Source organism: Spea bombifrons, chromosome 8 (genome assembly GCF_027358695.1).
Source record: "Spea bombifrons isolate aSpeBom1 chromosome 8, aSpeBom1.2.pri, whole genome shotgun sequence".
Taxonomy (NCBI): domain Eukaryota; kingdom Metazoa; phylum Chordata; class Amphibia; order Anura; family Pelobatidae; genus Spea; species Spea bombifrons.
In genome coordinates, this window is record NC_071094.1 from 11,090,177 (window position 1) to 11,105,081 (window position 14,905).

Here is a 14,905-nt window from a genome sequence, read left to right on the forward strand (position 1 = left end):
AACAATCCCTAATCTCAGATCCATTTAAAAATAGGTACGGTATTTCCTCACTAAATAGGCCTACTTTTTAATTAATATTTTATCAAAAGGGCTATTAGACTGGCTAAATTTAACAACGAGAAGATGATAGCCAAGGAGAGCAAAACAAATCCAAAAAGATTTTTAAGTACATTAATGCCACAAAATTAAGGAGTGATATGCATGTACATGTACGAGCTTTGTCGTTAAGGAGTTAAAAAAGGTTCCAAATCTGAGCCTGGGAACTACAGAACTGTAAGCTTAACATCTGTGGTGGGAAAATTGAGAGTTTATTAAGAGATGGCATACAGGAATATATTGTGAACAATGATATCATCAGTAGGAGTCAACACGGTTTTGTGAAGAACAGATCATGTCAGACCAATTTAATTGCATTTTATGATGTTGTGAGTAAATGTATAGATCAGGGTGTTGCTGTAGATGTTGTCTATTTAGATTTCGCAAAAGCATTTGACACAGTTCCACACCAGCAGTTATTATATAAGCTAGGACAAATAGGTCTTGGAGAAAATGTCTGTGCTTGGATTAGAAATTGGCCTGAAGTTTTAGTTCTTTTTTAAGTACATGTGAGCAGTTCTTTTATTTTGTTGAAAGCTTAGTCTTGCTGTGTGTCCCAAACAAATTTGCTTGATTCCTTTAGACGTTATTGCAACAGTGAGATGATGTCATAAAGTTTGCATGGAAATTTTGAAAGGTAATTGATAATGCCTTCTATTGTTTCAGGTCTACCTTTGTCTCTTGGTGGCTCCATGTTTTTCACAGCAGTGATTTTAGTAGAATTGGGTTTTATTCCATCAGTTGTGAAGAGATGCCTAAAGTAACTGACTTCTGCGGCACAAATTATGCTTTTTCTGGAGTTACGCTCGACACCCCTGTATCGTCCAAAGACTGTGTGGAAAGTAGTGAGTTTGGAGGATCCTTCAGTGAGCTTAATAGCCCAATAGCAAGTTCTAGCATCTAGGGTACAGCAAAGAAAAGTACCCAATACCATCTGTGGAATGAGTGGTCCTTAAGTTGCACGTAGAAGAATACCGGTTGCTGTCCATCTCCATCGCTTTTTCCAGCTTTTACTCAGACCCTACATTTAGCAATTTCTCTCTTACCCTTGGTGAGTGTATGCCAAAGACAATGCAGTCATCTCATCGCTCTGAGCATAATTGCAGTCCCGAGCAAGGAGCCGCAAGTCTGTCAAAAACTGCTCAAAGGGTTCCTGAGCCTTCTGTACTTGAAACATGAAACTGGTATCGTGCAAATATCACGTTTGCTGTGGGCTCGACCTATGCTTCAAAATGGTCTTAATCTGATTTGATGACATAGCACCGTCTGCTGGTAAGGCACATGTATTGAAAATGTATCTGCCCTTTTCACCAACCCATAGTAGAAAGTAATTGCATTTTTCATCCTCACTCTGCTGAACATGAGATCTTCGTGTTATCTGAACTTCTGCCAATGCTTTAGATAAATTACCAGATTCCCAGTTTATTGTGGGTGTGGGGATGCCAGCTGTATCCATGTTGATAGAAAATACCTGTTTCTTTCTGACACCATGTAATATTTTGTTATGCTAGGCATATGTACTAATAAAACTCAGGTACCGGTGAGTAAACTGGTGTAGGGTTATTACAGATTAAAAACAAAAGAAATGCGTAAATAACTATTGCTCACGTAGAGACTACCAAAGTCCAACTGCCTCTACTGAAACTAGATATGGTATATATCATCACACAATTTGAACACTGCTAATCTGATTGGCTGGAACATACTTTTGCAAATATTACAGTGGGACGGTGGTGTGGGACCTGCTCATTCCTATTTAAATAAGGGCTACCACCTCTAGGTGGATATATTTTACACCAGCCTAGATTTTTTTTTGAATTTTAGGAGAGACCCCAGTATGTGGCACTGTGAGGAAAATATGTAAAGGTTTTCCCAAGAAGTTGCGCAATAACGAGCTGTTGGCCCTCAGGTACACTGACAAGAAGGACATGTATATCCTCTCCACTATACACAATGATAGAGGGGTACCTGTCAGTGTATGTAGGGAAGGTGATGCACAGGTTCTCAAACCTCAGTGCATCACCGAGTACAACAGGAACATTGCAGGTGTAGATGTTTCTGATCAGTGTCTACAGCCGTACCTGGTGTTGAGAAAGACCAAGACATGGTAACAAAAAGGTGGCCATTTGCCTCCCCAGGTTACCATAATCAACATGTATGTGCTGTACGGGATGCTGCTTAACAATTTTGGCTGAATTTCTCTGCCATAACATGTAACCAATGCAACACAGACATGTTGCTACAACATGTGCAGAAAATTATTCCTACAACTAACTTTGGCAGTGAATGGTATTGAAATAGCTGTGTGAAAATACTGTTTCCAACTACTCCTGGGGTGTCTGCTTTACAGCAATATATGGTTTTATAGGGTGGTTTTTGAGGGGGTGCTAAACAGACCCAAATGAGACAGAGTCACTAAGGCAAAACGTGAAAATCTCATGTTTGGAATCGTGAACATGCATGTTCCTACTTATGCCCTGTAATATCCAGAAAACCCCCAAAAAATCCTATTCATGTGGAGTATTTCCATAATCTGGAGATGTAGTTGAACAAGTGAGGCTAATTTCTCTGATATAACACATACCCTGCGCCAAAAATCCCAATCAACACACTAATGAACTGATACATTTTGATGGTATTTTCTGTCAATTTCACTAAGGATTCAGATGGGAAAATATATTAAAAGTTTTTACCTTTGGTATCAAAAGAAAGTGCTATCTCTCCTTGAGAAAACTATATATAGTTTACATGGGTGCACTGTTCACAGGAATAATGGCTGAACCAATTTATGGCAAAATTGCTCTGGGACTTGAAGTACCAAATACCCCTGGCATTGAAGGAGATAAAACCCCTCACATCAGCCACATGTGTTTTACGGATTGCAGATGCACTTTGCTTTTAATCCTTAAGCAAAGTTTGCACTAGACAAACTATGGCTATAAACAGAGGAAATATAACATAAGTACATCAGTTGACAACCTTAATACTTACTGTTTTGTCAGACGGCATAATAGAGGAAATGTTCACTGGATGTTTAACAACTATATTTCCTGAAAGAGAAATAAAGTCATACGATTACTATATGACTTAATATACATAGTTTTATGGAAATATCTGACTTAGCATTGCTAACACACATATACATGATTGAATGAGATTGCTTACACTATATGTAATTCTCTGTAAATTCTCTTTCATAGTCAAAATTAGGGCTGCCATCAGAAACCTTGGGGTCTAGTACAAACCTAAATACAGGCCCCATGCCCCAATCTCCTTCTAACACCCTCACCAAAGCTCTTCTCACTGCCCTACCCCTGCTCACAATTTGGCTATGAGGCCCTAAAGCTTGTTATTGGGCCACTAAGTGCCAAACAGTGGTTTCTGATCCTCAAACATTATTCACAGTAAGTTGCAAACTGTTCTGTTGGTGGGTATTATATTTGAAGTATGACATAGGGAGAAAAAGATGAAAAAGGGATGTGACAGAAGATGAAGCTAAAATAAGGAAGGAAACATTAGATTAAAACATAGCTTTTGTGGGTAAGGTTAAAAGGTTTAATAATAGAAATGGTTGCTGTATATTAACCCCTTCAGTCCCCTATGGACGTACCGGTACGTCCATAAAACAGATCTCAAGAAACCCTTATGGACGTACCGGTACGTCCTGACCTTCTTGCAATGGCAGGGACACATCCCTGCCGCTACACGGGAGCATCGCTGGCTTTCTGCTTACAGATCTACTGTAATAGCTGCCGGCGCAAGCTCTGGCATTCCCGGACATTCCCTTTCGGATCACGTCACTGCTGACGTCACCGGAAGGTCATCGGACAAGATACCCCCTCCAGGGTCTGTCTGCTGGCATATCCCATAGCTCCGATGAGGCCCTGGTCACAGACACTGGGATCTCTATGCAAGTATATGGGGACTTGCATAGAGATCACAGTGCGATCGGTGCGGGGGGGGGGAATGCAAGGACCTTTAGAGGTCCCTATGAGGACATTTAACCATGCTGCACTGATAACATAATAAAAAAATAAAAACAATTATGAAAAGGATAATAACAATAAAAAAAGGAAAAACCATTACATCCCATTCCCCTAACACCTTAAAGGTATACCCCCCCTTCCCTGTTCACAACCCCCAAACCCATTAAGCCATAAATATAAAAAATACTACCCTATAGGGTAATATATGTAAGGGATAGATATGGCCCTCAGAAAGAAAAAAACTAAGGATGTGGGGTATTTCCATCAGGAGATGCAGCTAAACAATCTTGGCCGGGTTTCTCTGCCGTAACACCTACCTTGTGCAAAAAAATCTAAGCAACAGAGAAGTGTTGGTGAAAAAAAGAAAAATAATTTCTGCGGCCAATTTGACAGTGATTGGTGGCCAAATAGCTGTGTGAAGAATGATAATATACACCTTTGAGGGTATTTTTGGTTTATTTAAATTTAGAGTTGCAATCCCATCATACCTAATGTAAAAATTCTGCGGCTTTGTAAAAAATAATGTACACCTTATAGTATGGGAAAGTATGGAAATTCATTAAAAAGTAGGCATTTCTGAAATCAGGACACCTGAATTGATAAACTTGGAGGGGATTTTCCATCACTTTACCTAATTTTGTGAGGATTCAGAGGGGAAAATATATAAAAAATTAGGGTTTTTTCTAATTTATGCTAGTTTTTACAAAATTTCAGCTAATTGTCTAACTATGTTATCAAAGGAAAGCCCTCTATCTCCTTGAAAAAAACAATATATAGTTTACATTGGTACACTATTCGCAGGAAAGGGGAATAATCTCTGAACCAACATACAGCAAAAATGGCAAAATTGGTCCAATACTTGAGGTACCAAAAACCCCGGGGACTGAAAGGGTTAAGGTTTTGTGTTACCATAGACCTGACAAGTCAGATCTCTTCCATCTCACCTGTTTCACTCTAACAGACAGACTGTGAAACAGGTGAGGTGGAATTTGGGACTTGCCAGGTCTATGGTATAATAAAACCTATATATACCGTAGTATTATCAGTCACAAGGTCATGAAATTTCAAGGATCAAAACCTTATAATTAAATGTTGCATGAATGAAAATTATGCACAGTGAATGATTCACATCCGTAATCATGAAATAACTTTAGAAACCTCAAAACATTTCTTCACGACCTCATAACAGAAAAAAAGAAAACTAGAATGGTGGAAAAATTACATTATTGTGATTTCGTGATAAATATTTACTGATTTGCAAACTAGTTTCTACAGAACACTCGATAATTGCATAACACCACAAAAGACTGAGCTTTATACAGAAAAGGAAACATTTGTATTGCTTTAGGAATTCCAAGTTTGCAAAAAGTGAGTAAAGTGTTCAGCTGCTGCATAGTTGGCACCAATTTGCGCTTCCCGATAAACCAGACAGAGAATCTACAGTAGCAAGGTCAAAAAATACAACACCCGTTCTTTGATACTTGCTTTTAAAATAGGTATACAAAAGCTGATAAGAGTGAAATTTTTTGATATTTCAATATTAGGACTGGCCTCATTGATGTTGTTAACTTTTTCAGATGAGATAGTTTTACCTTTGCCAGCGATATTCTTGACAGGAAGATGTTCTGATATATTGCTTGATGGTGAAGCGGTGCTTGCCTTCCCTGTGTCCCACAGTGTACTTCTTGGGCTTGATAAGTAATTTGTTGGGTGTGAACAATTCTAAAATAGTAATGTCACAATATTAGTGCATTATGCTACCCCCAAAGGGCAAAAATACTCTGAACAATTCAGACACAAATAATCATTTTTAATAAGAGCATATCCTAAACCACTTTTTTCACTGTAAAAAGCTTTGTGACACCATTGTCACTCAATGCCAAAATAGCTGTGAACAAGTGTTTTCTGTTCTTCACTACATGGTTAGGCTTAAAAACCCTGTAATGTGCTAATTGTTGGCTAGGTGACAACCATAGGCTCATAATGGCTGTAGGTCATGGTGATTAGAATCTTACTTTAAGAGGAGAATACATAAGCAGTGGCTAAGATAATGTAGATGCAGAGGACATTGATGATTTCACCAAAGTTAATGCCTTTTAGCTGGAGCTAACAGATGTTTAGCAAATAGAAAAGACAGTTGCATATTTGCTAAGACTTTTGTGAGTGTACTTGAGAGATAGCTTCTGATTACTTTTCAAAAGAAGGTGTGTGAGAAACCCATCCGCATATATTTTTCTATCAATCACATTGCAAATGAGGATTTATAACCGACAATCGGAAACAGGGTCTCAACTAACTACTTTAATGGCAAATATATTATTTTTTAATATGTATAATTTATGATTTTTAAGCATGTTACAGGTTTTAAGTGGTTTGTTTTACATTACATGTGTAGATTCCATCAAGAGACGCATAAACTTCATGTAAATACATAGATATAGGATATAAATCCTATCTAAATGACCATATCATTGTCTTACAATGTATTTTACACACATATATATGTCTGGAAAATATTTCCATTCTCACTCTCATATTCTGTATGTGTTACCATTGGATTATTTCTAGATCTACCTTTACAGTGAAAAGAAACAATAAAAATTAAGGTCACAAATGACGTTGAATAACAACTACACAAAAAAACAAGAAAAACATTACAACATATAAAGTTTCAGCTCCCAGGACACAGGTACTTATATAATATACAATGTTGGCATCTGCAGACAAGAACCTCCAAGTCACATATTTTTGTAGTATGGATCACACACATCTTTTATAACCCTAATTCCCTTGTATATGGACATTTGAGTCTATTCAATGACCCGACTAAAGTGTAACTTGCAAAAGTGGTAGTACAAAAAGTAAACAATTCAATGGCTAAACTGCATACAATGACAGTATATGTCAGTCCGTAAAATTTTAATCTAACAATTTGTCCTTAGTTACATCAGTCCACAAAACATTTTCCGTTGCGGATCATGAAAGACGCACAGCAATGGACACCATGCCTATTGAATGTTTTGTGTGAAGTAGAGTCATGAACAGAGATATTAACCAGTTCCAATGATTCCTTCAAGCCTTTAGCTGTTACTCTAGGGTTCTTTTTTTAACCTCATTAAGCATTTGTATTGTGCCCTTGGAGTAAATGACTGGGTGCCCACTTCTAAGGAGAGTAGCCACAGTATTAAATTGTTTCCATTTCTAAACAATTTGTATATCTGATGAATATGTAAACTTTTTGAGATTACTTTGTAACCAGCTTTATGCACATGAGCAATTTTTGACTGTAGGTCTTCTAAGATTTATTTTAGAGTGTTTTTGTTTATGTCAAAGTAGCCCAAAAACACATCTCCTATCCTGTTTCATTGATTGGACTCTAGGTCTGCTAACTCCTGACTCCAATTAGATTTTGTTGAAGTGATTAGTCAAGGAGTTTACATACATAATCCATATTGTGAATGTTTGAATAACGTATCCACTATAGACAAGAACAATACAATAAATTGTGTGTTATTAGTTACAACAGATTGTGTTTGTTACTTACAGTTAGGTCTGGAAATATTTGGACACTGACACAAGTTTTGTTATTTTGGCTGTTTACCAAAATAAATTCATGTTACAGTTAAATAATGAACATGGGCTTAAAGTGAAGTCTCTCAGCTTTAATTTGAGTGTATACACATCCAAATTCTAGAAAGGGTTTAGGAATTACAGCTCTTTAGCATGTAGCCCCCTCTTTTTTCAAGGGACCAAAACAAATTGGACAAGTTACTTAAATGCTGTTTCATGGACAGGTTTGCTGATGAGAACCTGATTGAACATGCACTTCACTTGCTGAAGACAAAACTTAAAGCAGAAGACTGCTGCAGTAAAGGCCTGGCAAAGCATTGCAAAGGAAGAAACCCAGCTTTTGCTAATGTCCATGTATTCCGCACTTCAACTGTTTAATTTCAAATCCATTGTGGTGGCGTACAGAGCCAAAATTATGAAAATTGTGTCAGTATCCAAATATTTCTAGACTTACAGTTGTGCTCAAATGTTTGCATACCCTGGCAGAAATTGTGAAATGTTGGCATTGATTTTGAAAATATGACTGATCATGCAAAAAAAAGTATTTTGTTTAAGGCTAGTGATCATATGAAGCCATTTATTATCACATACTTGTTTGGTTTCAATGTAAATCATAATGATAACCCAAATGGCCCTGATCAAACCTTTACATACACTTGAACGTTTGGCCTTGTTACAGACACACCATGTGCATTTTAACCAATTCAGGATAAAAATGCATCCATGTGTATATTTGTCTAAGAAGTTCTCTCCTCCTAAGACTTATTACAATGTTGGCAATCAAGAACTCGTGGGGATCATTATAGCTCTCCAGGAATGGCGAGATTTAACAAGAAATCCTGTCACCATCCTTTTTTTTAAAAAATAATCTTTATTTTCTTTTATTTTTAAAAGACAAACATTTAGACTTTACATATAACAAGTCATAACAGAGAAAAGAGAAATATTCAGCATAAATAAAAAAAAAATCGATTACATATGATTCTTCCTTTGCTCGTATGTCGAATATTCTTAACGTAAAAAAGAGTCCGTTATGGAAAACATATCTTATCTTATATGCAGTTACTTTCTGTAAATGTGTTTTGAACAGAATAAAACCAGGTTTTCAGCCATGATACTACTGGGCCAGTTGGCTGGACTTGACCAGTGCATTGAACGGAACCAGAACTTCCCTGTGTATTTTAATGTCATTCAATTTTACAACGATAGTATGACAATAAAATAGAACGGGATAAAAGCTTAATATAGAACTTTAAAAAATACATACGCAAAAGCATATTGCAGTCAAGATGGTATGTATGTGGATGTATGTACATGAAATGTTTCACATTTTTTACATAAAAGGTTTGTCAGGGCTTTATTGAGTACTGAAACTCAACTTTCCTTTGAATTATAGAATGTGGTCACCCTTGTTAGTAGAGATACTAAACATAGAGGACAGATAAGGAAGAAAATTGTTCCGGTTATTGTGCAAGAGCTTACTTAATCTTAACTATAAATACTAACTCTTCTAACTGTAAACTTTTGGCAGACATCATATACAGCCTAACCATAAAACCCAAGTCATCTTGTGATTTTCTTAAGACTGATGATCTACTTTAGAAAAAGAAAGGGATGTACTTTGGTAAATAAGAATAGGGATTATCCTTGTACAATTAATCACACGTCATACAGCTGATGGTACAAAGTTGACTTACAAATGTAAAGGAGGTTAGATAAGCAAAGATACATCATAATTACAAAGAACACAGGATTTTCCAAGTACACCCACTGCACAAAGCTGTTTTAGGTGAACTCTTACTTTATCTTAAATTAGATTTATGTTTGTGTTTATGTGATTGTAGATGTTGATTTATCATTTAGTGTTTCATTTTAAAAGTAACTTTTATCTAATAAATTAGACAAATGAAACAAGATGGATATAATCGGCCTCACACCAGTTTAGCTTCATAATAATTATATTATTTCGGAAAATTAAAATAAAAACGCAGATTAATTCTGATTATTAAGCCAGCAACAGTTCTGCATTTTATTGTTGCAAGAAACTCTGAATTCTATAAAATGCAGAGAAAAAGTAGATATGAATGGTGATTGATGTTTTCAGCCAATTATATGACAGAACGTATATAGATACATTCTAACTTTTAACGTTACAAATAAGTCTAGCATTAGTAGAGAAAAACAAAAATTGCACCAAAATCAAACCTAATCCTGATTGGTCTCTTGGTGGTTTCGGATAAACAGGTACAATTATCAGGCAAGAAAATGGACAAATGGTAGCCCTCTTCTTCAGTGTGACATTTTATGTATCAGCTAAAATGAATCCTGTTTCATTAACCCCTTCTGCTAAGAGTGAAACTAAAAGAAAACAAAAACACCTACACCAAGCAAAGTTGCTTGGTATTTTTAGCCAAGACAGAAATGTTGATAGGTATATAAAAGCAATGGTTTTGCTTTGGATTGTTTAAAGAAACTCTACATTTTAAGGAAAGCAGAGAAGAATAAACAAAGCACAACCCAAACTAAATTCTTGGTCTCTTGGAGTTTTCAGACAATTAGAAGATAAAATTCAAACCTTGGTCACATGAAAAAGAATTATTAGAGCAAACAAATAGCAGCTTCCTACCTGTGTGTTTTCTGTAAGATAAAATTAATCTGAGTTATTAATGTCTCTTTAACCACTTGGGCTAAGAGACCATCCAAAGGTCAGCACAGGTCCAGGAGGGCAGCAGCCTCTCTGCCGCATAACAGTAAATGTAGCTCCACTACTCAATGGCTCAGTTAAAAGGGGGATGACTGATCTCCTCAACTAGCCCATTTGCAATATGGAGGGCTTCGTACAGTACTCCTTAATTTTCTTCTGTGGCTTTCTTTAAAAGTGGGGGACCAGGAAGTGACTATAATGACACCCAGTGGAAAGGACAGCAGCATGAAGGGGCAGCAGGCAGCACTGCCCTGGGCTCGCCCTAAGGTTGCACTGAAGGCGAATATGTGCTGAATATTTGCACTGCTGCAAAGCTGGCAACAGATTGTAAGCTCGTTTGAGCAGGGCCCTCCTCACCTGTTGTCTCTGTTAGTCAATTTGTTATATTACATGATACTTGTTATGTCCTGTCTACCCATTGTACAGCGCTACAGAATTTGATGGTGCTATATAAAACAATAAATAATAATAATAATAATATCTTAATTTTTAGGCCATTATAGAGCCAAAGTTGTTGTACAGCTAATAAGAGTGAATGCTCAAAAACCTTGGTGATTGAAAGTTTATCTGCAGCCTGTTAACTAAGGGTCAAATCTATAAAGGGTCCTTTGTACATCTTCTTTCTTTTGTACTCTCCAACATAGGATATAAGGTATATTACCATAATATGGAATATACGCAATTATATCAGTTTTATTACCTTAAAGGTTTAATTTATATTCACCATGTTGGCTATTTGATTATTAATTTAATATTTTTTGTTTATATATTTATTCTATATTATGCATGGTGTCTATTTTTACGTATTTGAAGGCTGGTGGTATATTTTAGGAATTTATGGGTGGGTTTTCTTGCTTCCCAGCTTTGTGTTTCATTTGTTGCTCTGTTAGTGTGTGTGGTCTTATTGCTTGGTGGTTGAGTTGTTGTTACTCATAGATGCTTTCACTTCACAAAAATAACAATTGGACTGTGACAGGTCTTGTGGCACTGACTTGTGGCAAATGTAGCATCATACGACAGTGCCAGATTTAAAGTCGCTTAGAACTTGGGAAATTATTTGTGCCCATGACAAAAAGAGAGGAGGGGTTCTATGTATGAATCATATTGTCAAGACTGCAGATCACCCTGGGGTAGCCCGACTTTAGGCTTGATTTCTAGGGCTTTTTGGTGGTTTACTTATGCAAAAGATTTTTACTGATTTCACTGATTTCAACTATCTAGTAATGAAAATCAGACCATCTTTCTTTGGCAAAATTTGTAAGGAGCAAAAACGGTAGATGGAATTTGGAAATCAGTACAGATTCTTTACAATGCATCCCAAACACAGAAGGCTCAAGTAGATTACTGTCACAGAATAGGACCTATGTATGTCCCTGGTCACCTCCATGTGCCTAATTTTAAACTAGCTTCTCATTGCATTGGTTCCTACCATGGGACCAATCAATCCAGTCACTTATGAACTGTCTCTGCCTTATGCATTCTTAGAACCTTTTGAGTTTTCCTGCTCAAGCCTCTGCTGTGTAAAACGTCATACCAGGTTGGTACCTGTCCCAGGTACTGTGAGTGAACAAAAACAACCAAGTGTATCACTCTTCAATAAATACAGTGACAATAATAATAATAATAATAATAATAAAAATACCCACACATACAAACGCAGCATTCCTTAGAACTCCTCAGGTGCTTATAAGACAATAAAAGTATAGGGATTTTAGGGGGGCGCAGAATGTCATCCGTGGAGGAACAAAACAGATACAACTGAGGCGCTGTACAGCAGCATTCCTGGATCGGTTTTGGACTAGTGAGACTTTTTCCAGTGGACTGCCTTTTCTGCACGTTATTTGTAGCATTTTATTCAAAGAACTGAGCAGGCCATATCCTGGTTTGTACTATATTAAGCTATATCTATTGTATTGTTTTAACAGAGTAAAGCAATTTTGGAACACTTCTGAAGATTGGTCTGTATGATTCATCATCATTTTCCTTTGAGGCAATTTCTCACTTTGTGTTTGTGAGTGCACTTTACACAAAATTTAATATCATTTGTTGTTGTTTACAAAATACTACACTATTAGTTGTATCTGTTTTTTTCCCCACATATGACATCCTGGGTGCTCCATCCAATCCATATACTTTTATTGTACTGTGAGAGCAGATGGCAAGAATTAATACGAGGTTCAATTTATAAACGACTCCAGGATTTATAAAGGCGTTCTTCAGTACATGGTCCATTGGGATTTCTATGGCTTTGAGGAACATTCATGGATTCCTTCTCGTGACATTTGTGACTTGCATCGATGCCTTTTCTCAAACCCTAGAGGGGAGGGGAGCTCTAGAGGGGAGGGTGCTACAGGAACTTACCTGGACCCCTACACTGCATCCATTGCCAGATCCTCTACTTTCCTTCCATGTAGGAATACATTCCTGGTCAACTCTTGTTGACATCACATGCACAAGCATAAGGCTCTCTGTCCTTATATCACCTTTTTTGGTATTAACCTAAAAATGTAATATGTTCATCAGCTGGCCAGAGCAGTTGCAAATTGCAACATCACATATCTAGTTGATACAGAGACTAGAAATTCTACAGATCCATGTTCAATCAGATTCTTCCGACTTGGGGTCCTCTGGAATTAGATATTTTGAGGTCTCACTTAAATTGCCATTTGCCATTTTTCCAATCTACAGTCTGAAGTCAGAAGTGCTATCCATAGGTGCTTTCTTCCAAGACTTATCCACATTAGGAATTGTCTTAAAAAGCACCAGGCAGAAACACTTAATCTTCAGGAGTAGAAACCAATGTTCTGGGAAGTTGCAGAAAAAAACAATATAGCTCCTTTACAAAGACTTGATTTCAGCCTAACCAATAAAGTAGACCACTACTGAGTGTAGCTAAACAAAATCGGGTTCTTTATACACTGCAGAAAAGTTAGAAGCTGACAAAACAATAGATAAGAATTTAAATCAGATTTAGGAATACATGCTTAATTATCCCAACTAGTCTTAAATGAAATTGTGTCTTTCTTTTAGGTAAATAAATCTATATGAAAACATAATCTGTCAATCAGGGCCGGCCCAAGGCAAAATGCCGCCTGGGGTGAATTTTAAAATGCTGCCACCTCCCCTTATCTACCCTTCCTCTCCCTCCGTCCCTGTCGCCCCCCGCCCCATTATCTACCCTTCCCCCCCCCGTACTTACCTTTCAGCAGTCCTGCAGCGAGACTCCCTGTTCGGTCTCGGTGCCGGCTTGTAATGCTGAGCGCCGGAAATCTTCCGGCACTCAGCATTACAAGCCGGCACCGAGACCGAACAGGGAGACTCGCCGCAGAGGAGAGAGAGAGGGGCGCCAAGCGGGTACTGACCACTCGGCGCCCCTTTCTCTCTCTTTCGCTTTAAAAAAAAAAAATAAAAAAAATTAAAAAAGGGGCTTGGGGCGGCGAAGTGCCGCCCCTTCAAAAGTGCCGCCTGGAGCGGTTGCCCCACTCGGCTCCATTGTCGGGCCGGCCCTGCTGTCAATAGTACATCATGTGTTACATTATGGTATTAAGGGATATATACCTCTAAGTATTAGCATTATAATATCATAAGAGATGATAAATATTTAATCATAAACTTACCGTGAAGGACAGAGCTTTTTTCTTTTCTTTCATCCTTTGTATGGCATTCCTCACCTACAAACACCATCCAAATGAATTCATAACACATAAATAGCTATCCGATTAAAATTGTTAAAACATAACTGAAAGAGGTTAATTCTAGGAATAGAAAATATAGAAACACAGCACACAATCTTTCTTGGTCCTTGACCTTGTGTTATGTTAAAGTTGCTGTATGAAGGCTACCCCATAAATTATCTATATGTGCAGTATATATACATGGTTCTGGGCAAACGTTTAAAGCAGGTATGAAATGCTGTAATGTAAGAACGCTTTCAAAAATAGATATGTTAATAGTTAATTATTTTATTATTTAACAAAATGCAGTGAGTGAACAAGAAAAATCTAAATCAAATCAACATTTGGTATGATCCCCCCTTGCCTTCAACTAAATTCTTCTAGGTACGTTTCCGGACAGTTTTTTAAGGAACTTGGCAGGTAGGTTGTTCCAAACATCTTGGAGAACAAACCTTCTCTCTCTCTTCGTGTAATCCCAGAGAGAGACTCGATGATGTTCTCTATATATATTTGAGATTAAGGCACAAGCAATTTCATCAGTTGTGTGAATCATAATTGAAACTCTGATTTATTTGCTGTGCCACTCTCATAGCAGCAAGAACTATGCCTGTGTCTATGATTCCACATACAGTAACTGCCTTACCTATACACATGTTTTTCTAACTGAATATCTGATATTACCATCACCAAAATGCAGCTTTCCTACTGTTTAGTCAATGATAGAAATTTACAGTAATCCGGAAGTCAGAATTGTCTTACCTCACTGTTGTAAATAGCATAGACCAGAAATATATACAGTCCCTGCAAAAGACAACAAGGTTGAATTTAGTAGATGATCAACATATTGGTTTATTCAATATAAACAGGATCAATGT

General features: G+C 37.2%; 1 protein-coding gene across 1 annotated transcript in view; it reads right to left on the reverse strand.

The window, feature by feature from the left end:
* ADGRD2 (adhesion G protein-coupled receptor D2) overlaps positions 1–14,905 on the reverse strand; it is an 80,213-nt gene that overhangs the window by 18,259 nt on the left and 47,049 nt on the right. Inside the window, exons 21-24 of the mRNA XM_053473854.1 lie at positions 14,790–14,831; positions 13,974–14,027; positions 5,675–5,804; positions 3,088–3,146 (exon numbers count right to left, since the gene is read on the reverse strand). Of these exons, the coding sequence (XP_053329829.1) occupies positions 3,088–3,146; positions 5,675–5,804; positions 13,974–14,027; positions 14,790–14,831 (285 nt within the window). The remainder of the gene's footprint in view (positions 1–3,087; positions 3,147–5,674; positions 5,805–13,973; positions 14,028–14,789; positions 14,832–14,905) is intronic.